Source organism: Neopelma chrysocephalum, unplaced genomic scaffold (assembly GCF_003984885.1).
Source record: "Neopelma chrysocephalum unplaced genomic scaffold, ASM398488v2 Primary Assembly neopelma1_59, whole genome shotgun sequence".
In the NCBI taxonomy this organism is placed as follows: domain Eukaryota; kingdom Metazoa; phylum Chordata; class Aves; order Passeriformes; family Pipridae; genus Neopelma; species Neopelma chrysocephalum.
In genome coordinates, this window is record NW_020897714.1 from 26,521,190 (window position 1) to 26,546,519 (window position 25,330).

Consider the following 25,330-nt stretch of genomic DNA (forward strand, 5'->3'; position numbering starts at 1 on the left):
TGGGGCGGGGGAAGGAAAAGTTTCCCGGGGGGATGCGAGGGCCCCCCGCCCCCTACGCCGGGCTGCCATTGGCCGAGCCGCCTGCCAGAGCCCGGAGCCACAAAAGGCGTTGCTAAGTGGATGTTTATTTTTTTCCCCCTCTTTTTATTTTTTTCCCTCTCCCCCCCCTTTTTTTTTTGTGTCTCCCCCCCCCCTCCTTCACTACTTCTTCGGTTCACTCGCACCGCTCCCGCCGCCGCCGCCGCTCCGCCCCGCTCCGCTCCGCGCGGGAGGCAGCGGGGGTCGGGCGCGGAGCCGTCCCGCTCCGGCCATGGCCTAAGCGGGAGGGTGGCCGGGGCAGAAGATGAGTTTCCAGGCGGAGGACGGCGTGGGCAGCCTGTGCCACAAGGCGCTCCAGATCATCTCGGAGCTGTGCCTGGGCGGGCAGGTGGAGCGGGAGAAGTGCGCTGGCATCTTCCCCCTGGAGACGGCCCGACAGGGCATCGGTGGCACAGGTACCGATACACCGGACCCGCCGCCGGGCTCGTCCTGCCGCCGCCGCGGCGCGGACAGGGATGGCGTGGGCGGCCGGAGAGCGCAACTTTTTCCTTTGCTTTCCCTGCGTGCGGAGGGGGCGGAAGGGGGGCAGGCACACAGCCAGCTTTTAAATCCTCTCCCTCTCGCAGCCCGCGGAGGCTCCCAAGAAGCAGCGAGGGAAGCACCAGGACCGCCGGGGTGGGGGACAGCGCTCCGGGGGGAAACGCGGGGCAGCGGGCGACGATGCGGGCGTGGGCACAGGGAGCACTGAGAGATGCCGAGGGGAGAGAAATCGCCGCCGGCGTGCGAGCCTCGCCGCCGGCTGGAGCCCCGCCGCCGGAGACGGCTCCATACCCCTGCAGCTCCCTCGTTTGCCCCCTTGCAGCTCCGCTCCGGCAAGGTTTTCCCCGCGGCGGGAGTTTCTCCCCGGGCAAAGCTCGGACCCGGGCTGCTGCGTGTATTTGGGGGCCGTGCGCGCGGGGAGCGGAGCAGAGGGGCTGCCTCTGATGTTCTTGCCACGGGTGGGCAGTGGCTCCGTGTGACGGGCACGCCAAGCGTGGGCTGAGCCCTCTCGCCCTCTCTCTTCTCCCCGGCCGTCCTTCTGCGTTTGGTGGGTCGCGCTGGCGGCCCCGGCAACAGGTTGCGCGGCGGGGCGGCGGCGGGAGGACGGGCAGCAGACACGGCTCGGGGCTCAGCCTGGGTTTGGGGTTCAGCCTGGGTTTGAGGCTCAGCCTGGACTCGGGGCGCAGCTCGCTTGTCCGCATCTCGCAGTGTCCCCGTTCTGAGCGGGTTTGAGGTATTTTACACCCTCTCCGCTAATTGCTGAGGGCGGCAGGAGGGCTGTCTGGCGGTCGGTGGGAACCTGTGAAGTCAGGGCAACACTCTGGTCCAGGACTCATCCAGAAAAATTTGGGGAGGGTGGAAGGAGGGAATTCGGATTAATTCAAGCATTCCGAAGCCAGGGAAATTGTCGGTATTGAAATCAAGATTTTGAATCCTAGAAGTGGTATCTTTGGTCCCTGATTTCTGGATTTTCTGCATCTTTTGGAACTGGCTGTGTGCTTTCACATTATCCTATGCAGTACTCCCTGGACACCTTGCTTTCCTTGGCACTTTTTTTTAGGAGGGGACTTGAAAATTAGTCGAAGTTCTTTGCTTGATTTCTGCCGGGAGGGGTTAATAATCTCTTCTGTCTGCCTATAAATGCAAATGTACAGCTTGCATTATGGCCAGCAAATGCCAAGTGTACAGTGTAAATTAAATAAATTAACACCAGGTCATGTAAAGCAGCAGGCTCTCAGCGTGTGCCCCAGCTGCGCTCTCGCTGCCGCCGCAGCTGATATTTTTATTTTTTTCTTTTCTTCTCTTCTAATACCCACAGCTTTTACTGCAAAACCCCGGGTTATTTGTAATATCTCAGATCAAAAAATCTGTTTCTGATCCTGTCTGACCCAACTCGGCTCGACCCAGCGGGTCTCAGTTCGCCGCGGGCGCCCCTTCCCCCGCCGACCTCGCCGCCGGGGCAGGGCAGGCAGGCGCCGGGGGCGCGGGGGTCTCAACCTGCTTCCGCCAGCATGGATTATTAATTTATTGTGCTTTATAAATGCCAAGTACTGAACATGTTCTGATCGATCCTGCACTGTGTTAGTCGTCATCGTCCAAATAGTAAAAGGGTGAATGAAAATGACAGTACCCTATGGAGCCTGGAAACTTGGGCTCTGAAAAGAGTTGATCTGATTTTTAGAGAGTACTGCACAGAGAGTCAGTGTCATATATTAGGTGGCATATAAAAACAAAGTTGTTGTATGAACAGGTGGGATATGAGGAATACAAAACATCCCATGAAATAGACCAAGATCTGCTGTTTAGAAAACATAATTCTTCAACACTTGGTTTGATATTGCTTTGTGTACAGTAACAGGAGCTTCTTTTTAAACATTTCTTGAAAGTCAACGATCTTGTTGGTCTTTCATTTGTAAACCTTTCAATTGTTGAATTAAGAAAAGAAATTATAATTAACAGACCAGGGGCTTGAACAACTGGGTCCCATGTCTCAGGTGAATTCCTGAATCTCACTTTTTTCTCCTTAAAAGGAAACCATCATTAGATCATGGGTGTCAGGTTTATTGACATGCACATTATATTGAACATTGTCTCATTAATAACACTGCTAATGAACGTATATTAATACTTTCTGTCTCCAGAGGAGGAACAGACACACTGTCATTGTTGATAATTGACAATATTTTAATATGTAAACACTTGGATAGACAAGATATAAATATCACTTGCATCAATTTTATGAACAGAAAAATTCTAAATACAATTTAGGCTGAGAGAAATGTTGTCATTGAAAGGTGAGTCATGCTGTATCTCTTCTGCTCTTCAGATGCACATAGAGTTCCTTATCATCTCTATGGATAAAGCTAATGTTGTCCACAGTGTTGAGCATCCATAGTTCCTGTTCATTAAAGGTAGAAATGTCAAGTGTTCTTCATAATTGTTCTGAGAATGTAAGTCATAAATATTTGTGTTTGTCTGAATCTGTGCCTCATACATAGGGTGGAAGCATTTGGTGTGAGAATCCATATCATGTAGCCATATCCTGCTTGCCTGAGTAAATTCTGCACAGTTCTGTTGTCATCCAGCTGTAACTGTATGATAGAGAGCCTCAAGGAATGGTTAATTTAGCCCTATCAGTTTTGCTGTATGTCCCAAATGATGCTGTGAAAAGCACTTTCCCAGTGTATGCCCACACTGGGTGACACGCATCACGGAATCACGGAATCTGTTCAGTTATCTGCTCTCTGGGGCTCCAGCAATAGCAGTGTTTTGGGAATTAGCTCCTGCAACAAGGACTGAAGTGTGTGGAGAAAATAGCACTGTAGTAAGAAGATAATTGAGTTGTAAAGAGGACTTGTGCAGGGCTAAGAGTTAGACTCGATGATACTGGTGGGTCCCTTCCAACTCAGTATATTCTGTGATTCTGTGACTTTTGGAATATGTGAGGAAGATAAAAGACTCTGAGATGGTTATTACAGAATAATGGCTTATTATTATATGTTGCTAAGTTATAGAATCACAGCTAAACTTTCAACCTTCAGTGGAAATCCAAAAAGCAAATAGCCACAGAGACAGTGTAAGGAGGAGAGAAAATAAAAAATAACCAATGGCTATACAGGGATAACATGTTGTCTTTAAATGATGGGTTCATTCAGTTTCCCTCATCTCAAAAAGATACCTAAAAGTGTCACAAACGTAGCATAGGTAAAAGTCACTACTAAGGTTTCACTGAAAGAAAGAACTCTAAACTTCACCAAACCTGACAGATTTCAAGAAGTGTTTGGACAATGCTCTCAGGAACATGGTGTGATTATTGGGAATGTTCTGTGCAGGGACAGAAGTCGGACTTGATGATCCTTGTGGGTCCCTTCCAACTCAGAATATTCTGTGATTCTGTAAATGAGGAGGGGACTCATATTTGGAAAGGAAAGAATAGTGCAAGGAAACTTTCAGAAAGTAAAAGAGTAGACATTGAAAAGGAAAGCAGACTATTTCTATTTAATACAAGAATAAAAACATGTTCTGGAAGTTGAAAATATTTGAAAATGCAGCAAGAACTACATTGATATAGCTGTGTTAGTGAGTGTGGTGATTGCTTTCTGTTCAGCTAGACCATGAAAAGCAGCCAGGTTTTTCAAAGGAGTCAGCTACTTGAGGCAGAAGAGGCACCACCCAATCACAGGATCAAAGCAAAATATGAGACAGTATTGACCTCGTGACCCAAGAAGTTTCACAGGGAAGCAGAGAGGCTGGACACTGATTTTTTTGATAGTGTAGATGTTTAGATAGGAGAAAAAAGCATGACAAAGATACCAGAATCAAACATAAAGAAGAGGAAGCCAGTGACACAATAAAAAATGGTGAGTATGGCTCTGGGAAGGCAGAGTATAACAAAATGAAGCAACAAAGCAGAAAGGAGAGATATTCAGGTTTGCTGTGAACCAGAGAAATAAAAGTTTGTACTTTCTTTGTGAGCAAACAGGATAACATGAAGAAATGACTGATTATTCAATAAGTTTTTTGCTCTCAGTGACAGCACCACCACCTTAGGACCCTCAATTACTGCTCACTGCTTGGGTGTCCTGGGTCAGGAAGGGATAATCTTATTTAGTGTGATGGATAATTAATCTATAAAACTCATAGCAAAGAATCTTAGTGAGATAAATAATTTTGTAAATTTCTAGGAACTTTAGACAATTAGTGAAGATAGACATCTGTTGTTACATTGCCTGCCCTGGTAATTACAAGAACTATTCATTCTCATCTCAGGGGAATGCTCAAGTGAAAAGATTAGGAAGCTGTTTATGTTTATGGTAGCTTTATATGATTAGATTACTATGTGAGCTTTCTTCTCAATACAATTTTTGGCAAAATGCTCAATTACATGCGCAGCTGTTTTGTTTTTATTTTACACCTCCAGAACATTTGGATAAAATGGTTAAGATGTCAGTTGTAAGAGTTTAGGTGGAAAATAAATGGGAGGTGGATGAGCAGGGTTGCACCCAACACAATTTGTATCTGAGCCTAGTAAATTATTTATTTCTATAAGTCTCCAAAATTCATGTATGCAATGTGGTTATACCTGTATTTTAGCTCAGGATATCTGACTAATAAAGGACTCTAATTCATTTTTTCCAGTTAGGCATACCTCCTCATTTTCAATGGAACCCAGCTCATCAAAAGTTCCAGTTGTGAACATTTCTGAAGATTAAGCAAATTACATAGAGCATAATGAGAGGAGTTTGGGCATTCTGCTCTAGGGACACATGTTTAAAATTCATTTTATGTCCTCTGCAAATGGTGGTTACTTTCTGCTGTCTTTGCTTTTTTTTAGGCCTGCTGGTCATGCAAAACTTTACTATCTCATTATCAGTTCTCATGGGTGACCAATGTTTATTACAAAGCTGGGAATCTAGCTGCTTCCCTGCCAGGAATGGCATATTTTAACCCACTGGAGTGGGTAGAGAGTATCTAGAGAGTGATGTTCACTCTTGCTCTTTTGCTTGTCAGACAATTGATTTTTTAAAGTTGACAATACAAAGAGCATCAGCTTCTACAAGATCATTTGTTGTTCATCTTAATATTCTACTCACATTTATTTTATTAACATAAAAGTTTAACCCATCAAGTTTTTAACCCTACCCCTGATTGACAATTTACTGTAGAAGTATAGAGGGAGTAAGAAAACATTGGAGCCTCCTGCACGTGGCCACTCTGTAACACAGTCTCATTCTTCCATGAAGATCAATGTCTTGCGTCCTCCTGCTGTAGCTGGCATGAGTTTCCCGTTGGCTGTCAGATGCTTCCCTGACAACCCTCAACCTCCTAGATGGCATCTGATGGTTTACATTTAGTTCTGGTACCTTTAAACATGCATGTGCTCATCCACACAATGCACAGACATACACAAAGAGTTTAAGCTGCAGATATGCCTACACTGCCTGGATATATTTAGCGGAGGACGAAGAACAGATTTGCCCTGTAGAGTGCTTCTAAGTTCTCAGCTGTGCCAAGGTTAGCATGAAGGGGACAAGAAATAGATTGAACAAATGTGAAGACTACTGCTATCAATGTAGGACAGGAAAGGAATGTAGGACAACGTCATACAGGAAAGGAATGTTTTTCTTCATGAGAAAGTAGCAGTTGTGTGACATAATTGAGCATTCTGTTACAGAGAGAGGAAACTGAGCATCTCTGCTACAGGGAAATGCGGTAAAATTAAGTAATAAACATTTTAAGTTAGCAGACCAACCAAATTATTTACCATGTAGTTCAGCATCTGGTTGGAACAATGTTACTACCAATGTTACTACTGGTGGGAAAAAAATGCAGGGTTACTGAAATATGTAACTTACAAAATCAGTGTTAACAAGCTGTGAAAATCAGAAATACATCTAATTCAGCAGTGTAAAGGCAAAACAGACAGGTAAATACACCACTGAGGCCAGATTTATTTACGGCAAATGTGAAGGCAGTCACAGCAATGCAAAAGTGCTTAACATGCAGACAGCAGCAATACACAGTAAAAACAAGAGCTTTACAACAGAATCTTCCTCTATAGTCATTTTGTAAAGAAATACAGATGAAAAATGCAGAAACATTTATAGCGTCTGGAAGACAAATCTGTAATAATGAAGAGACAGTGTTTTCCCGTGTCCTGTCCTACGTCTGAGAAGTTTGTTATATAATGCTGAGTGAGAATAAACATAACCATGACAATTCAAAAATGACACTTGAGCTGCATGAACCTCCTTACAGCTGTGATATGCTTATGATGAATGGCAGTCCAGTGAGCTTATGATGTGTTTTCATTTCCCTTTCTCATCTGAAAGAGGATAATGAGGGTTTCTTGCAGGCACAGAGGCATCCTCACAAGTGCAAGAGCATCATGGAACAAAGCCCAAAGCTGGGTGTTTTTGTGTTTAATGGAAAGCTAGATGGGCAGATCTGGGTCAAGCAGAGAGTTCCTTCCTATTGAGATTAAGTGAGAGTCAACAAGTAGAAAAGCAGGTAGGCCAGAAAAACCTTGGGAGTGAAGACTGATAGTTTACATGTAGTGTGTTACAGATGAGAGGGCAATGTGCAATGTCTTTTTCTTCCTACACTGCAGGCAAAAAAACCCCAACCCAGTCAGACAAAAGTGAAAGCCATTCTCTCTAATATAATTAGATAAATTGATGTTGACAAGACATTAATAATTCTATGTGCTGTAATCATGTAGTAAATCACAGTGATACCTGAGTTCATTTAGTTCCCTTACTGTCAGGAAATATGCCACCATAGAACTCTGTTAGCATTAAGAAGTGACATACCAGCAGGTGGTGATGGCTGTGTTGAATGAATTAACAGCCTAGGAGGGAACACATTCACAATAGGGCCAGAGTAAAAAGGTTTGAGGAAGGTCTTCAAAGTATGTTTCTCCATGAGAACAGGAGAGGAGGTCATACCTACACTTTTAAGTGAAAGGCTATTTTTTGCCATTTGAAATATAAGTTGGGTGTTTTGACAGGTTCAGGTTATGTGAAAAAATATGAGACTCTGCACCCTGCCACTTTCTGAGGCATGCTAAAGCATCATGTCCCCATCTGAAGGGATTTGGATGACACAGAGGTAACTGTGGAAGATCTGCTAATGCAGAATAAGAATTAATACCAGCAAGCTTTTACATGCTTAAAATTTCCCCAAGAAAAACAACAGAAATGATGGGTTGGACCAACTAGTTCATATACATGGGAATAAGGGAGACTTATTGGTCCCAGACCTTTTATAATTTATAAGGCTTTTACTTCCCTTCAAATCCTAGAAAATCAGAGTCATTAATTTATCTGATTGAGCTGACTTGTGGCACTACAGACACAAGAGTTCCCTTATTTTGGAAAGGGTGAAGTTCCTTATGGCTGATGACCAAGAGAACAAGTTTAAAGAAAAATATATCTGATAAAAGGTTACAGACATTTTACTTTAAATATGTAAAAGAACCAGGATCAGATATAGACAAAAAAGTGGGTCAAAAGAGAACATAACCCCCCCACTTCCCTTTCCATTTATTCGTTTGCTGGCAAGAATATGTTCTTTTTAGTATGGTTTGCGTCAGGCATGTGCCTGACTCTCATACACATGGGCAGCTACATCACAGCACTATGTGGTCTCTCTCTCTCTCTTCAAAATCATGGGTTTGTGGAGTATGTTTTTCCAAAGTTAAGCCTCAAGAGGCATATGTCGTCTGGGCACTGTCTAAAACATAAGTGACCTTAATTGGTTTGGAAATGGAAGTCTGCCAATGTGCATATTTGCAAATGGATTCACGGGCAGAACTTTTCTGAGTCAAGTTCCAAACAAGAAATTTTTACAAGCCACAGTACAGAAACCTTAGCTCAAAACATTACCTAGCATCCAGGGGAAAAAAACAAACAAACAAACAAACAAACAAACAAAAGAGGGGATGTTTCTGAAGTACTTGTGTAAAAGCCAAAAGACTGACTATCAAGGAGCCTTTTATGGTAGAAATATATCAGAGGATATTTCTTAAATTGCAGAGAGATTTTGAAGCTTCTCAAATAGACATGCCTATCTCAAATGAGAAATATAAAATTGTCCAAAATTCCATATCTTGAAAGAGTAGTTTTATATATAAAACCATGGGGAAACAGGGTACTTTCTGTTATGAAATTTTATCAAGACTATGAAGATGACATGAAGGACAGAGGTCAATATACCAAGTTTACCAGGAGTGAAATGATAACTCCACCGAAATCATTGGAAGATCTCCCACTGATCAGAAGGGGGTGTTGTGACAAAAAAAGATTTTCTTCACATTACTGAGTATACCCAGCATGAGAACAAAAATGGGAAAAGCATAATGCTTTTCATCTGGAGATGAATACTCAGAAAAATAACCTGTTCTGTGCAAATCTTTGCCATTGAAGAAAAGCTGCAATTATCAGCTCAGAAAAAGAGTTGTCAAACAACTACTTCTAGTTTGAGACAGTTTTTCTTTTCTTTCCTCCCGGTGACCAGTGAGAACATTGTTCACAATGCTGACAATTGATGTTGTCACCAGTAGAATTAGTATGTCTCCTTCTGCCCATAAAAACTTGGGCAGTCTTTGAATTTGTCACCGGTTCCACTCCTCTAAATAATATTTTGTATGTGAAGCCCAACCTTTGTCTGATGACATATCCGTTCTTCAGTACCCATTTTAGTTCCTTATCAGGTATCTGTGGAAGGGATATGAAGAAACTCCTAGTCTGCAGAACTCTATTAGTGTTTTATATTCCTTAACCAAACTTCCTATAAAAAGGTAATATAAGAGACATATCCAGTCTAACACACAAAGGCTTTGGGAAGCTCAATTTGATTGTTCTTCAGATGATTTCAGTCGTCATGCAACAACAAATCTCTGGCAATTGCTCAATAGAGTGACTGACAGAAGTAAGGACATTAGGCAATATGCTTTTTATGTCAATTTATATGGCATACTGATTGCTTTTTAGCAATTGTGGATGCAAATGTAATAAATACTTTCTCGTAGTGAACTATTTTTGCTCAATTTTTTTTTGCAACTAAAATATTTTGTTTCTCTTTAAGTATCTGTTGCATTATGAAATACAATATGTGAGGGTTTTTAATTTATTACTAAAATAGCAAAAATGGAGACTACAACTCTTTGTAGAACTAGCTCCTTATCTCTGCTCTTCAGACTTCAGATGTTTCATGTGATTATTTTAGGGCTATAAAACATATATTTCCTGTAAAGATTTTAGGAGCAACTTCAAATTTTAAACAGTTTAGTAGAAATACAGCAAAACAGCTTAGAGAAAGCTGAAGTACAGCAGTAGGTGTTGAAAGGAGACACCAAGTTATTTGAAGGCTTGAAAAATGTCTTGCAGTGAAAAACTTAAATTAGAATTGGCTAGAAATGCTTTGATGGAATGTTTTCCAGCTGATAGTATCTATTCATCAAATTGAAACTCTGCTGGAAAGGATCAATTTTCTTATATCTGGTTTTGAAATGTTTCCAGCAGTTTTAAAGTTGTTAAAACATCCTGTTTCAATATTTTCTAAATGAAAAAAACCCCTACAATTTTCATTTCTAAAAACCTTCCTCACAAAATGTAATTAATTATGCCAACCATTTCTAAACCGAGCTGGAAATATTGCAAATTACCCAAATATTGAATTGCTACTTCAATTTTTGGGATTTTGGTTGGTTAGTTGGTTGGCTGGTTGATTTGGTTTGGTTTTTTTTTTTGTTTTTCATTTTGATTTTTTTTTTTATTTTTTGTTTTCATTTCTGGTAGATCATCAACATTTTCAAGAGTTCTACTTTTTGTCACTTTGAGAATGGAAAAAAAAATTGGCCAGCCTGCCTGAAAATTCAGCTGGTTCAATTTATCAAAAAAATTCCTTCAGTGGGACACACCTCTGTATCAATAGATTAAATTCACATGATCTGTGCATCATCAGCTGGAAGAGTGAAAATGTGTGAGGAGAACAACTCTGCAGACACAGAGGTCAGTGAAGAAGGAGAGGAGGAGGTGCTCCAGACACCGGAGCAGAGTTTCCCCTGCAGCCTGTGGTGAAGACCGTGGCGAGGCAGCCCATGGAGCAGATATCCACCTGCAGCTCCTGCAGGACCCCATGCCAGGGCAGGTGAACTCATGAATAAGACTGTGACCCTGTGGGAAGTCCATGCTGGAGCAGACTCCTGGCAGGGTCTATGAACCCACAGAGGGAGAGAGGAACCCATGCTGGAGCAGGTTTGCTGGTAGGACTTGTGAACCCATTGTCAGTCTGCTCCCAAAGTTCTACACCCAGTGGAAGGGACCCACGCTGGAGCAGTGTGTGAGAAAGACTCATGCTGGAGTTTGGGGAGGAATGTTTCATGTGGGAGGGACAGAGAGGAGGAGCAGGGGAAGAGTGTGATGAATCCTACCCTTGACGGGGAAGGAACAGCAGAGACAATGTATGATGAACTGACTGCAGTCCCATTCCCTGTCCCGCTGGCAGGAGGAGGTAGAGAAATCAGGAGTGAAGTTGAGCCCAGGAAGAAGGGAGGAATGGGGGAAAGGTGATCTATGATTTGGGGTTTTTTGTCATTATTTTACACTGATTTGATTGGTAATAAATTAATTTCCCTGAGCTGAGTCTTTTTTGCCCATAAGAGTAATTGCTGAGTGATCGCTCCCTGTCCTTATCTCAACCCACAAGCTTTTTGTTATATTTTTTTCCCCTGTCCATCTGAGGAGGGGAGTGATAGACCAGCTTTGACAGGAGCCTGGCACCCATCAGTCAACCCACTACAGACTGTTCCCTGGCACTGAGGTCAATTCACATGCAAGAGCCTCTCTCCATGCTATTACTGTCTGTCATCTGCTGGAACAGGAGGACCACATCCAGATCACCTACTAAGAATGATCATTGTCCTATTCTAACACCTGATCCATGGCTAGGAATTGGTTGGGAGGGTATAAACTAGCCCAGTTTAAAACCGCTCCAGGGAGTGATATAGGCAAGTGAGTTTTTATTCCTGGGTTTGTTTCCTGGCACAGTTTATTTTATTTGCATTTCGTATAGGCATGCCTCATGAAGCATAGCATATCTTTTAATCTCTCATGCAAAAACATGAAAGAAGCAAGGGCTGTAAATTAGAACTACAAAAACAGAAATCAGAAATGCAAATTTGCAACAAAGTGGTTAACCTTTGAAAGAAGCTGTAAACTCAGTATCTCTTAATGTCTTCCCTTGTCAAGACAGTCTCCTGCAGAACATGCACAAGCCAGGTAAAAATTAGTGGGCTCAGGAAAAAATATCAGGGTAAACATTGGATTAAACCAAATAGCCTATTAATCCCTACTGGGGATAAATTATGTAGAAAAATCAAATGTAAAAGTATCATTTGCTTCTTGTGTTACATTATTATTAGATATAATTATGTATCCATTCATTTTACAGAAGCATCTTCCAAAATTTGTGATATGAATTTCTCAGTAAGTTGACATGCTTATTCCAAGGGCTATGTTTTGACATTTGCCTGCAGGTAGAAAAGGGGGGCACCTTTCTCGAGTCTGGCAGGAAATACTCAGGGAGACATACCTCTGTTCAGGGCAGGGCAGCAGCTTGTGCCAAAGACCTTAAATTCCAGAGCACATCTGCACTTATCCCATGACACTGGCCAGGACAAAAGACAAAGTAAGTTTAAACAGAACTGTAACTTTCAAATCTCCAGACTATGACATTTTCTATGTGCTTTTGCTTTTCTCATGCATTTTCATGATGAATAGGCCTTAAGTTCAGTATTTTTTACTGAGATATACCTGGATATTATATTTTAATAAAGAAAACATTCCCAAATTTTCTACTTCATCTTTCTAGCCTTCGTCTTCCTAGCCTTCATCTTTATCTTTCTATCTTCATCTTTCTATACTTCATCTCTCTATCTTTCCTCTCAAAGGGACTGGTGAGGTGTATACCATCCCGTGGAGCCAATACATACTGTTTTTCTTCCTGTGAAAATCTAGAAAAAGTAGGCTCAAACCCTCTTTGCACTTTTCCACTGATTCAGTTTAGTAGCCTGCAGCCTGGAGTTATGGATACAAAGTATTAGCTGTTAAAATGTCAAAACTTGTTGTAACAAGAAGCAGCAGCCATTACTTGAGGGATATTTAAGCACAGTTTTGTGAATAGTTTTAAAGCTTACAAATGGCTCTTTTGAAAAGGAAAGGAATTTTTTACTTATAGTATTACATGAAACTGGAAAAATCAAACTGAAACATGTCACATAGAATAAAACTCCTAATTAGGGCTCAACTGGCAGTGCTGGTGATCCACCATCCCCTAAAATGCAAGTGTTCACAGAATCTGTTCCATTTTTGGCCAGGCTATTGGATATCATCAGCAATTGTGTCAAGCAAAAGTCAAATGCAGGGCAGAAGGGGTAGCTAAATGTACAGTATGATCTCTATACAACTCAGGGCATCTGGATAGTGTTCTGTGAAGCCAGTTGCGTTTTCATAGCAGAATTTTAGATATTGATGTATATGTGCTGTCTTGGTTTAATGCAGCCTTGGTCTAGAGCTGAAGATTCAACCCTAGAAATTTCTTATTCATGACAGACTTTATCCTGCCCCTATTTACACCACTTAAACATTAGGTTTTCAAGTGTTACTGAAGCAGTTGGCATAGAGAATCAAAAGCGTGGCGAGTCCTGAAGAAATCTGTGTATCAGCCTGGCAGTTTAGATCTGGTCTATCTTCATGTGCACTGATATAAAATGTTGAAGGTGATTTAACTTTTTCATCAAGATGTGTTCTTACTGTTCTAAATATGTGTTCTAAAGGATTAAGCATCCATAACCTCTCACTGAAATCAAAGTTGTTGATGTTTTTGGGAGCTGTCTGTCCTCCACCCAAAATCAGTGAGCAAAGAGATGTGTACATTACTTATAAGGAGAAGGCTATCCATATAGGTGCTTATTATTAAATTTGGAAATCTAACTCTGGGAACAGAATCTCGTGTATTTGCTTTAAATCTTAGTGAGGACATTTGTTGTTTGGGTATAATAACTTTGCTTTAGCCCTGGGCAATATTTCTTTTACCTACAGATTTCTAAATCCTTTGACAACAACAGCTAAGAGTTTTGGGGACTGCTTTAGTAGATCCTTACTTCCTTAGAAGTATGTCTGAGTGCGTGGCTAGATACCGGCTCTTGGTCTGAACAACAATTAATGGAGTGTTTGTGAAGCAGATATTAGAAAATAATAACGTTTTAAAGTACAGGCTTAGATAGCAAAAAAAACCCCAAAACAAAACACCACAAAAAAGAAATAAGACAACCTTAAATAGGGCCTTAAAGCTCTATGCAAAGATAATAATAAAAATGCTTCTATGCCTTTGCCTGTGTAATTTTTAATTATATTTTTCTCTTCATGTTTGTCTGTCATGATGATTTTTGTTTCTAATTCTTTGCAGACGTCTCAGTCAGTCTGTTAGCAGTAGTTGTCAGCTTCTGTGGGCTCGCCCTGTTGGTAGTCTCGCTTTTTGTCTTTTGGAAGCTGTGTTGGCCCTGCTGGAGGAGCAAACCTCTCACTTCCAGTGCCAGTAATGTCCCGCAGAGCAACTCCAGTGCTCCCACGGAAGCTATGGAGACCAGTGAGAAAAAGGAAGTTAAAGAAAATGGGAAACCTACAACAAAGGTACTTGAAGCTGCACTGAAAATTAGCCACACTTCACCAGATATACCAGCAGAGGTCCAGAACGCACTGAAAGAGCATCTGATCAGACATGCTCGCATGCAGAGGCAGATCACTGAGCCCACGTCGTCATCAAGGTAAGTCAGAGGCACTCGAGTTTCCTTTCCTAGGAACAGGTAGACCAGGAATGCTCTGCTGGAAATTTCCAGGATCCTTGAAATCCTGATTCACAGGTTTCTTCACAGTTATGGGTGAAACAGGAGTCACGTGAAGGCAAAGCTTCACTGTTCTTTGAACAGAACATTCTGAAACATATAGTGTACCTTCACTTGCATGGTTATTCTAACATATGAAAACAAAATCTACTATTTTGTAAATACATATGTTGCTACTTTAATCATTTCCCTTTTGGCTTTTGATTATAAGAAACACTTCAGTGTTATTTTTTAAAGTACTGCAACATCTTTTGACAGAGGTAGATAGATATATCTATTGCTTTCGCAGAAGAAACTTTCCCTCTCCTATAAATAAATTATAGATTCACTGTTGATGGCACATTTCTTTAAGATATGGTTTGCCAATTATAGTGTCTGTTATGAAGGAATTAAAACCCCAGTCTAAGTAATAGGTCATTACTGACAGATCTTAAAGCAATACAGATTCTATATAGGTCTTTAAATAAATGACATGCATGCAGCATTCCCAAAATGATTTCTTTGGTATCAAAGTGGAGGGAACAAACTTTTATTTTGTATTAGGTACCACTTTATATTGAAAAGTAGTGAAGACATGCAGGGATCTATAATTTCAAATGGGATTTTCTTCAAATACTGTCAGCAAATTTAATGCATGGAAAATAAAGTGAACTGCAAAGATCACTTTCTACATTGAAAAAGGAAATGTTTTATAAACAAAGAGTGGAGAAATTAATGCTAGAGGAGGCATCTGAAGTATTGTGTAATGCCATAAGTTAGAATACTGTGTAGGAAGTAGCTTTCTCTCAATAATCCATTTGCTAAGGAAACACATTGATACCAAAACAAAACAAACAAACAAAAAAAGGCCTATGCTCACAGTAATCATTAGAGGCATGAGACTGGAGAAGAGACTTGCTTTACTTTTAGTGGCACATACTTTGTTGGCCTTCTGTGAGTCCCTAAGTTAGAGTTTTGCCAGTTGAGTGTGCTCATTTTGGTGGTGAGCGATCAAGCACTTTTTCCCAGCTATTCCAACATCATGAAACAGCCAACAAGCAGCCACTGGAGGCTCCCAAAAATGAGAGCACTCCAGCCAGGGGAGGTCTGACTGACTTTAGCAGCTGAACTATCTCCTGAATTATGAGACTGTACAGATGGCTTTAAGCCACGTTACCCCTGCTATGCCTGGCTCCAGCTACTGTATCTGTCTGCTCGGAGAGGGAGCACAGCATCCAAGCCATTCTGAGGAACATTTGCCACAATACTGGGTTGATAATTTTGAAATTGTAACTGTTATGCTGAACCCAGAGGGACCAAAACTGGTACAGTTTAGCATGAGAAGGCTGTTACCCAACTCAGTATTACCTAACTGGGTATTAATTGGTGGAGTTTTATCCATCCTTTACCGACAGGTAAATCCAGGTAATCAGACTGTCTGACTTCCTGAACAGACAAAAGAAATAGCTGGCTGGCAAAGGGCTTAAGTAGTCCCTGTGGTACTATAGGGGAAAAAAGAAGCTCCAGAAACATGATCTAGAGCTGCTTCATGCTGTGAAAATATTCTCACAGACCTCTAGAGTGATTTGGACTGGTATCTAAATGCCTATGAAATATCTGTGACACCAAGGATAGTTTTACAGAATTAAAACCTGCTATCAATCCTACTCTTTCTGCATATGTTGGTAACCTTGTAAGGGAGTTTTCTTTTTATTCTATCTGGATTATCAGGGTTAAATCTTTCCTGAAAGGGACAGTTCCTTTGCTTTGAGTAAACCCTGATTGTTGCACCATAGACAGTTAATAGCAGGGTGTTTGGAGATATCACCCTCTTTTACAGTTTGCTGAAAAACTTTGCATCCTTGCTACAAAACTTGTTAAGAATTAGATGTGTCTTAAAAATTACCCAGGAATAGTAATCTCTCTGTTTGTAAATCCGTTTTATCAGTACCCCCGCTTGCCTTAAGGGAGTCTTAAATCTGTGACAGCCCATATTAATTATTGCTGCCAAGAACATCATGTATGAGAAGAAGGCTGGACATTTAGACCAGCTTTCTGCATTATTTCTGATTGTGATTTAGTCCCAGCTGGCAACTGTGTACCAGCAAAATGTCTAAAACCTGACTCTGGTGTTCTTCATTGGGGGTCTCTAAATATAGGGGAGCCATTAGCAGGGCAGAGGTAGCACAACTTCTCTTACACCGTCTTCAATGCCGCACTGCTTCCTTGTCCTCAGGAGTTCTCAGTGACTCAAATGCATTCCATTGACAAAGAATCAAAGAAAAATGTTTGCTGCCTGGATTGTCTTCTCTACACTGGTCTCACCCGAGCTGGGGCAAATAAAAGGGTTGTAACCAGTTCTAGGATAGGTTCATACAGCCGTCAGCTTCTTAATAAACTAAATGAAATCATATTAGGTCATTGTAATTGAGCACAAAGATTTTAATAAGCCACTGAGAGCAACAATAAAATGCATCTGATCACAATTTTTGGACCATACATTTAACATAGAGACATGTTAGTGTAGCGAAATGATACATTTCTGCTAGAATAGAACTCTGTCATTTTTATGCTTCCTAATAATATGAAAAGACCTTCTTGTTAAAACTCTTTAGTCCTTGATCCCGATTAACCAGTACACCATGACAGAAGAACTGCAGCAGTGGTGTTCATTTACAAATATTTCTGCACTGTGTTATTGCAAAACATTCTCTCCACTACTTTGTGAAAGTATTCTGTAATATAGGTTATTGCTTCTTCAAATGTTCACCTGTATTTTCAAAGAACATACCTTTGGCTCTCTAGCATTAGCATAGCATGTTGAGTTTGTCAGTCCCCAAGAGGCACAAGGACAAAAGGGAGGTGCCTGGAAATGTTAAGGTTAAAGAAAAATGAGCATATGTGTTGACTTCAGTGTTTGCAAGGAGGAGATAGCAGTCTCTCTTTTGTCTAAATAGCACAAAAACATACTTTTTCCTGGATTTGGTCCAAAAAGTTGCTCTAGTGCCATCTAGGAAAGCTAGACCAGAGTCACCCCTCATAAATCTGATGTCATAAATCAGCATCCTATTCCTCTCTTCTTTCATACATATGGCATCTTACTGAGTTAGCAATCAGCTTCACGCTATCACTATTCCTGTGCAGCACAGTTTTATATTAGAGATTTACATACAGAGATTTACTGTCACTCAAAATACATCTGTTCTATGCTATGGAAAGCAACTCTATCATAGGAGTCAGTAGAGGTTGAGGTACCGAGATCTGCATGTTAGTAGCTTTGCCACATTTTCACAACCTGGTTGTCTGACATCCTTGTACTTCATTATCACAGTCATTAATCCCTTTGTTGTTGCAGAACAAAGGAAGATAAATATGTTGCCATGGCAACAATGAAACATCTTAATAATTAACAGACCAATTAGCTGTCTTGGTGAAATGCTGTGACTCAGAGCAGATACTTGGCACTATGTAATTAGGACTATGGCTTCCTAGAGCAAAAGTGCTGCTGGTTCCCACAGGGGACAGCCATACAGCTGCACTGTTTTACTTAGTGACATCTTGCAACAATGACTACATTCTCTAGTGGATCTCATACACATAAAGTTTAAAAATAGATTTGGTGCCTTATGTATTACTTTTACATGTTTTAAAGCAGATCTTCATAAATGAAAGAGAAGTTGAAGGAAAGAGAATTTGTCATCTACCTGTTTTCACCCAAACTGGAAATGTCATACAACGAGCTTCCCTATTTCCCCTGCACAGGCAGTTTTATCCAGTGCTTATATACGATGGGGTTTAAACATGATACCCCCATGGCAGAGGGATTGGGATCTTTAGGGTCCCTTCCCACTCAAACCATTCTGTGATTCTATGATTATCTGGGCATCTCAGTACCACAGCTGCAGGTATGAGGAGGACTCAGGAAGGCCTACGTGCACAAGTTTCCTTAGCAGTGATAGAAGCAGGAGTAACACAGGTCTTCCTGGACCTCATTATGAAACAAAGATACTAGAGAGATGGTGGCTGAATTGCTGCCTGCCCAAATGTTTATTGCACTACATTTTGAGTGGAGTTCAGTTCCTCCCCTGTGTTTGGCACACCTATGAGGTTGGACCTCTCAGAGGAAAAATGCTGTGAAACTCCCTGGGGACAATATTGTACTTTTCTGACCTGTTGGGGCCTTTTCATTCCTCACTCCATTCCAATGTGGACATCATCTACTATGAATTCAGGGAGTTTTAACATTTAAGAGAAATGGAAATCTTTCAACTCTGTCTGTGAAGAAAGAAGGGCAGAATGTGTTACCTGAGGGTTGTATAGTTCATCTAAATTTGAGATCACACCTGGATTTTTTGGAGTTACTTCAAATCTAGACTATGAAATTCTCCCTCTCCTGTTCTTGCGTAGTGCTAGGACTGCTCCCTGCACCTAGCAGTACTGAAACAGCTGAAAGGGGAAATGTTCTTGTCTATTATTTAATAGCTGCAGATTACCCTCTTGTACCTCTGCTCAGCAGAACTGCGGTAGTTTTGTGCCTCATGCCTTCTGCAACCTCTTCACTTACAGCAAAAATACAAATAATATCTATGAAATGAGTCCTGGTTGCTTTCAAATGGACAATTTGCATTTCTGATTTAAAGAAAGAAACACACAGCTGTGACACCTCTTGTTTTCAGAACACAACACCACAGGGAAACCAAGCAATAAGGCAAGGCTACATTTGGCATTAATAAGCAATTGATTGCAAAAAGCAGAGGAAATTCTGACAATCGGATTGCTCTGTAATGGCAACTAAGTGTGCTAACAGGAGGATATAGTGAGCTTTTGCAGTACTGATTGCTGGGGTAGTGAAGTAGCAAGAAAATGTCCAGAACATAAACTGGATAGCGTAGTCATAATGGAATCTGCTGCTAATAAATGCTATGAAGCTTTTTGACCAGTGTTTTTATGCTACTGTAAGGCTGTATGGTGTGCCAGGAGTTTGATTTCAGTCACAGTAGGAATGGCACAGCTTTTCATTTATGTTCATGAGCCAAGTTAAGCCCATAAATACATATGCTTATGCAACACTGTATTCAGAATTACAAGTATTTTAACATATTGTATGTTAGTACAGGGATCAGCTTTCAATACACTGCACAGCAGACAATGAGAAGGAAAAAAAGCTGTCACAGAAAAATGCTGACCAAAACTTTGAAATGTATTGCAGCCAGAACAAAATGTTCCCAGTCAGACTGGAGAAGGCAGCCTGTACCTCAGTGTAGCAAATACCAAGTAGGTGTATATACAATGTTGTAGGATGGCAAAACACTGTGGTGAAAACCTCCAGACATAGCTGTTCCTTTCAGGCACCTTTCATGGTCATCATTGTGAAGCTTGGTAAATATTTAATTGGAAAACCACCATGGAATGCCTCTAAAAACCAGGGAGTACTGATGACAATTCTGCAAGTGCCTTTTTTTTTTTTCTGCCTTACTGTACTTTACTCAGGCCCTAACACGGTGGGATCAAGCAATCCTGGAACTGTCAACTTGTTCTGTGAAAGAACATGAATTCAGTTTCAGCTGCATAGTCTGAAATCAAGGTTATAAATATATGTATTTCCAAGACACTGGGTGTCTCTTAAGTCAAGAAATTAATTCTGAATTATTATTTCTCCCAAAGATGCTTAAACACTTGCAAATAATTGAGGGAGGATTACTTTAAAATAATATTTAAGATAGGAACCCTTGTTAATTTGGTCTTCTTGTATTTTCTGTTTAGCAATGGTCTTTTCTCAGAGGTAACCATGGCTTGTTTTGTGTGTGTGTGTGTATGTGTGTGTGTGTGTGCAGGCACAATTCTTTCAGGAGGCATTTGCCAAGGCAGATGCAAGTGTCCAGTGTTGATTTTAACATGGGGACAGATCCGATTTTGCAAAGGGGAGAGACGACAACCAGCATTGGGAGAATAAAGCCGGAACTCTACAAACAGAAGTCTGTGGATTCTGATGGGCAACAAGAAGATGTGAAAACATGTGGAAAACTTAACTTCACTCTCCGGTATGATTATGAAAATGAACTTCTGGCTGTCACAATTGTCAAAGCCTTAGATCTGCCTGCTAAAGACTTCACAGGAACATCCGACCCCTACGTTAAGATTTATCTGCTTCCAGATAGGAAAAAGAAGTTTCAGACACGAGTTCACAGAAAGACATTAAATCCTGTCTTTGATGAAACCTTTCAGTTTCCTGTAGCCTATGATCAACTCAGCAACAGGAAATTGCATTTCAGTGTTTATGATTTTGACAGATTTTCTAGACATGACATGATTGGGGAAGTTATTCTTGATAACCTTTTTGAAGTCTCAGATCTCTCCAGGGAAGCCAATGTATGGAAAGACATCCACTGTGCCACCACAGTAAGTAGTGTGTTCCAAAAGCATTGATATGATATTTTCATTTCTCTTCTGTAGTTTGTGGCGGTGTATCCTGTTTATCAGCAGAGTCTAGAATAAAGAAAAAATAAAAAAAAGTTGTCAATATCAGAAAATAAGATGCTTGGGAAGCTATAAAATTTAATTACTAAAAAATCTTCTGGGAGCATACTGTCATCTTTATGTCTCACTGTGTATATATAAATTATGTTTATTAATGAAATACGGCATCATGAAAGTCACTGCCTAGCAAGAACTATTAACATTTTCCTGTTAGCAAAACACCTGGTCCTGCAAAATGACCATCTATTAAGGAAAGGGGCCCATCCTATCCTGCTCTTGTTAGTAGATTTTCATAGGTTAGGAGTCTTGTGAAGGAAAAAAGGCTAAAAGTGCTTGAAGTCTAAAATGTTCTTTACTGACTGCCCCGTGCTTAGGGTCCCAGTAGATGTATCTGCGTTGCTGCTGGTTATTAGCAAAACTCAAGAGACACAAGCAAGTAGAATTAGGAAATAGAAATTAATTTGTTTACTGTTCCAAGTAAGAAAAGGAGGCCTGTGCATGGATGACAGGACAGATGGCATGCTGCCAGAGAGAAAAGCAACAATCTCCAAACATTGTCTTTATTAACCTTGAAATCCAAACTCATCCTCCCTAGCTGGAATTTGAACGGAAAAAAAAGCATTTAAAATGTTGAGGTGTAGGATGTTTGTTTTGGTCTTGGTTTCTTTTTAACTACGTTATTTATATAGAAGTTTTCCCATCCCTTACTTTGTAGGTATATCCAAAACAGTCTGACTCATGACTGTTTGAGCACAGGCTAGACTTCCATATGGGGATGAACAGAGGGCAGAGCAATACTGGATATTGCTCCAGTGACAGGAGCTTCACACCATCCCTTCATTAGAGCTGGACACTCCCTATGCCTTTTTTACCAAACATTTTTGTGATGTTAGTACCTGCTAGACAGTGAAGTCTAGGTCTGCATGATTAGAAAGACAAAGAGGACTGGTATGTCCTCACCAGACTGAGCATTAGCCCTGTGTTTCTTAAGAAACGAGAAATACCAGAGTGTAGCATAGTGGAGACAGTTTTTGAATGTGAAATCACAGGAGCGGCTATTTATTTTAACTGCTGGGTCTGTCAAACTGGTCTGAACAGCCTTCGGCACACCTCCGGAAAACTGAATCTGTCTATGCTTAGTTTGATCTAGCTCAGATTTCAGGTAAATTTAAGAATTGCGTTTTCAAGCTTAAAACTGAATCTGTGTTTAAGGTCTTGGAATAATAGCCCAGTAACCATTTTTAAAAATTTCTTCTATCTTCGATATTATCTTTCATACTTTAGTAATGACTTAAATGCTCACTGGTCCTTTACAGCAGGCGTGTGTGTGAGATTTTTTTTGCTGATAACTAGAATGGTTTCAGAAAATTAGAATCTCTGGATTCTTTATCACTGGTTTTGAGCAGATTGAATTGCCATACCAAATTATGCAGTTGCGATAGATACTAAAATACATCTGGATGAAAATGGTTGCTAAATTTGGCACTGAATACTAATTCAAGTTTCTTCCTTGCTAACTTGCATGCAGTTATAGTGCCTAACTCATTCTACTGGTGTTTTGATTTGTATGAAGCTTAAGAGAAAGCATGAAGTTCTTGGATTTCAGCCTTTCAGCCAATATAGTTTACAATACTGCACATGAATGAAAAAGTTGTCTCCACTTAAACCATTAACAATCAGCACATAAAATTGAGATATCTTCTAGTATTGGATGACCTCATTAGCTTTCACAAGCCCTACTCTATTCACAGAAAATTATGTAAGAAACTAATTGAATTGATTTTTTTCCCGGAAAAATTAAACCCTCCCATAAGATGTCCTGTTATTATATTTGCAATGTATTGCCCTGTGTTTTACTTGAGCTGTTTCATGTCGATTAAAATTGGCTAATAATACAGGTTTTTAGTTCTGGCATTTCAGAAACTGTAAGCTGAGAGAACCAAACCTGCACAGGAATAAACACTGCATGAGATGTTAATCAATGGGGACTTATAGTATTAGGCACCAGATCTAAAGTTTATCAAAGTCATTAACTAGCAATTAAATAACTAATTAAAGCTTGACAGAGTCAACTGAACTTTGATTAAGCCTTGAAAAAGAAAGATGCAGCTAGTTCTACAACTGGTGAAAAATAACTCTACTGCAAGGAAATATGCTTTGATGTTCATAAAGAACCTTTGAAAGTCAATCAGGCTGTCTCAGTGGAAAAGGCCATACTTACACAGTAGAGCCCAGGAACCAAGATGCCATTCTGCAAATATATTTCTCTCATGCTTTTTTCTTCTTCACCTTTGCTCCATTTTGTTGTATGTTCTGTGAAGTTTTTTATCCCTTTGCTTAGACTTGTTTCCTACATTCACTGGTCTGCTTATGCTGTTTCTAAATGATAGATGGTAGAAAATGATAGAAGTGATAGATCAAAGTATTAGTCCAAAACTTAAAGGACACAGCGGAAGTAGCCTCTCCTGAGCTACGAGTCTTTTACATCTCTTCCATAGTCAAGAATTTTCTATTCAGAGGGAAAAATGAGGGTAAAAACAATTCCTATTACCTGCTTGAAAAGAACCTACTTTTATTACACAGAACTGCAGTCTTGAACACTAATAGAGAGATTTATGAAGAAAATGAGTTGCAACATTTTTCCAATGAAGGAAATTAATGCAGGAATCAGGAGATTCTCTGTTATGCAAAGACCCCTTTTCAGTAGCTAACATAATTTTTAAAAGATTTGTTTGCACATCCATAAAAATTTTTATTTGGTGCAAGAAATAGAGTCTGGGAAAGATCAGGCTAGATGGTTGCACTGAGTCCTTTTGGTGGTAAAACCAATGGATCTGTGGGAATCTACAGTTTTAATACATTTTTTTTGCTCATAATAATAATTTGAAACTATTCTATAGAAGTGCAGGATGGGGCATACACACTCATTTTTATTCTTATGGTTTTCAACTGCTGATATGTATTCAAATAAATTTGTTGTGTTGAAAACCTATAACATTGCATAATATGCATGTACCTGTTGTAAGTGTTAAAGTATTTTCATTTCTTCATGTTAGATTATCAAGGTAAATTTGGTGTCAAATCAGTTGTGGAAGAGATGTATCTTAGATATCTGATGATATTAATGTCCTCAAATTTTGCTGATACATGGATGATTGAATTTTTAATAAGTATTCCATCATTTGCTTCTATTCACTTGATTGATTTAAAAAAAAGAAAAAAATCAAGAGGCAGCTTGGGAACACCTGTGAAAGTTGTTCAGTATATTGGAATACTGTAATTCTTAATACACTTTAGAACAGTAATTCATAACATCAGAGGTAAACAAATAATACCAAATAGATTGTTTAATCAACATATTTTTTGTGAAGTGCTTGTAAATTTTCCATACATATCTGAGGTTTTGTTACTATCAAAAATATACTGCATACTTTTAAAAAAAAGAAGACTCATTTACTGGAATAGCTAACAAGTACTTAACTCCTAATACTCAGTGTCTTAAAATCGTCTAGGCAAAAAGTCCACCTCTTGTGATCCAAAAATTTCTGAATGTAAAAGTTTATTAACTTCCTATAATACTTTTTAAAATGATTGATTGCTTTGGAAATCTCTGCCTCTAATGTCATTGTCTAAAAAAATTGGCAAATGACTGTCAGAAACACATTTTTTCTGAAGGTATTCTGTGAAGTCTGTTAGAGTAACCAATTACAGGAAACTATGCAATTGGGAAAAAAAATAGAGCTCAGAATTCAGATAAAAGCCATTTCCAGCACAGTGGTAAGTCTCTTGGGGATCTTAGCCATCAAACTGTCATATACTTGTAGCCTCTTGAATTATCTCATGTAGACAGATGGAACTCGATTATTACTTACTTCTCCAACACCAGGCACTTCAGTGCTGCAGTTTTCTCATTTGTGAAGTGGAATATAAAAGAAGGTTTTGTGAGGACATAGTCTCCATGTGATGTCTATGGTGTATGATTGCTGTTTCTAAAGCGATTGAAATGTAAGTGAATAGTGTCACTGGGAAAGACAGAAGTGCTTAAGTATGCTTTTTTAACATTTGTCTCAGTTAATTTATATTGAACACTGGCCAGAGTAGTATATGACAAAGGCAATCCTGCTGGCTGTTGGCTTCTGTTATGGAAAGAGATTCTTCTGACTTCCTGATGAAACAAGAATGAAGTCCATCTCTGAAGTTCACCTAGAGCAATTGCAGTCATTATCTTACCTTAGTTTTCTCCATAGTCTGCTGGTTTGTTAAGTGGACAAAAAAGTGGAACTAGTGGTAGAAACCTGACAAAGATATACTATTAGTGTTTCTGGAAATGCACCTAAAAGCTTTAACAGAATGTTAAACAGGTCTGAAAGAGTAAAGGCTTGTCAGTGT

The 25,330-nt window shown here is 40.0% G+C and overlaps 1 protein-coding gene across 1 annotated transcript in view; it reads left to right on the plus strand.

Annotated features, from left to right (window-relative positions):
• The first annotated feature begins 275 nt into the window (after positions 1–275).
• The window catches only part of SYT10 (synaptotagmin 10), a 47,489-nt gene continuing 22,434 nt past the window's right edge, over positions 276–25,330 (plus strand). The window contains exons 1-3 of the mRNA XM_027680596.1: positions 276–494; positions 14,050–14,407; positions 20,299–20,863. Coding sequence (XP_027536397.1) covers positions 344–494; positions 14,050–14,407; positions 20,299–20,863 — 1,074 coding nt within the window. The 5' untranslated portion in view covers positions 276–343. The remainder of the gene's footprint in view (positions 495–14,049; positions 14,408–20,298; positions 20,864–25,330) is intronic.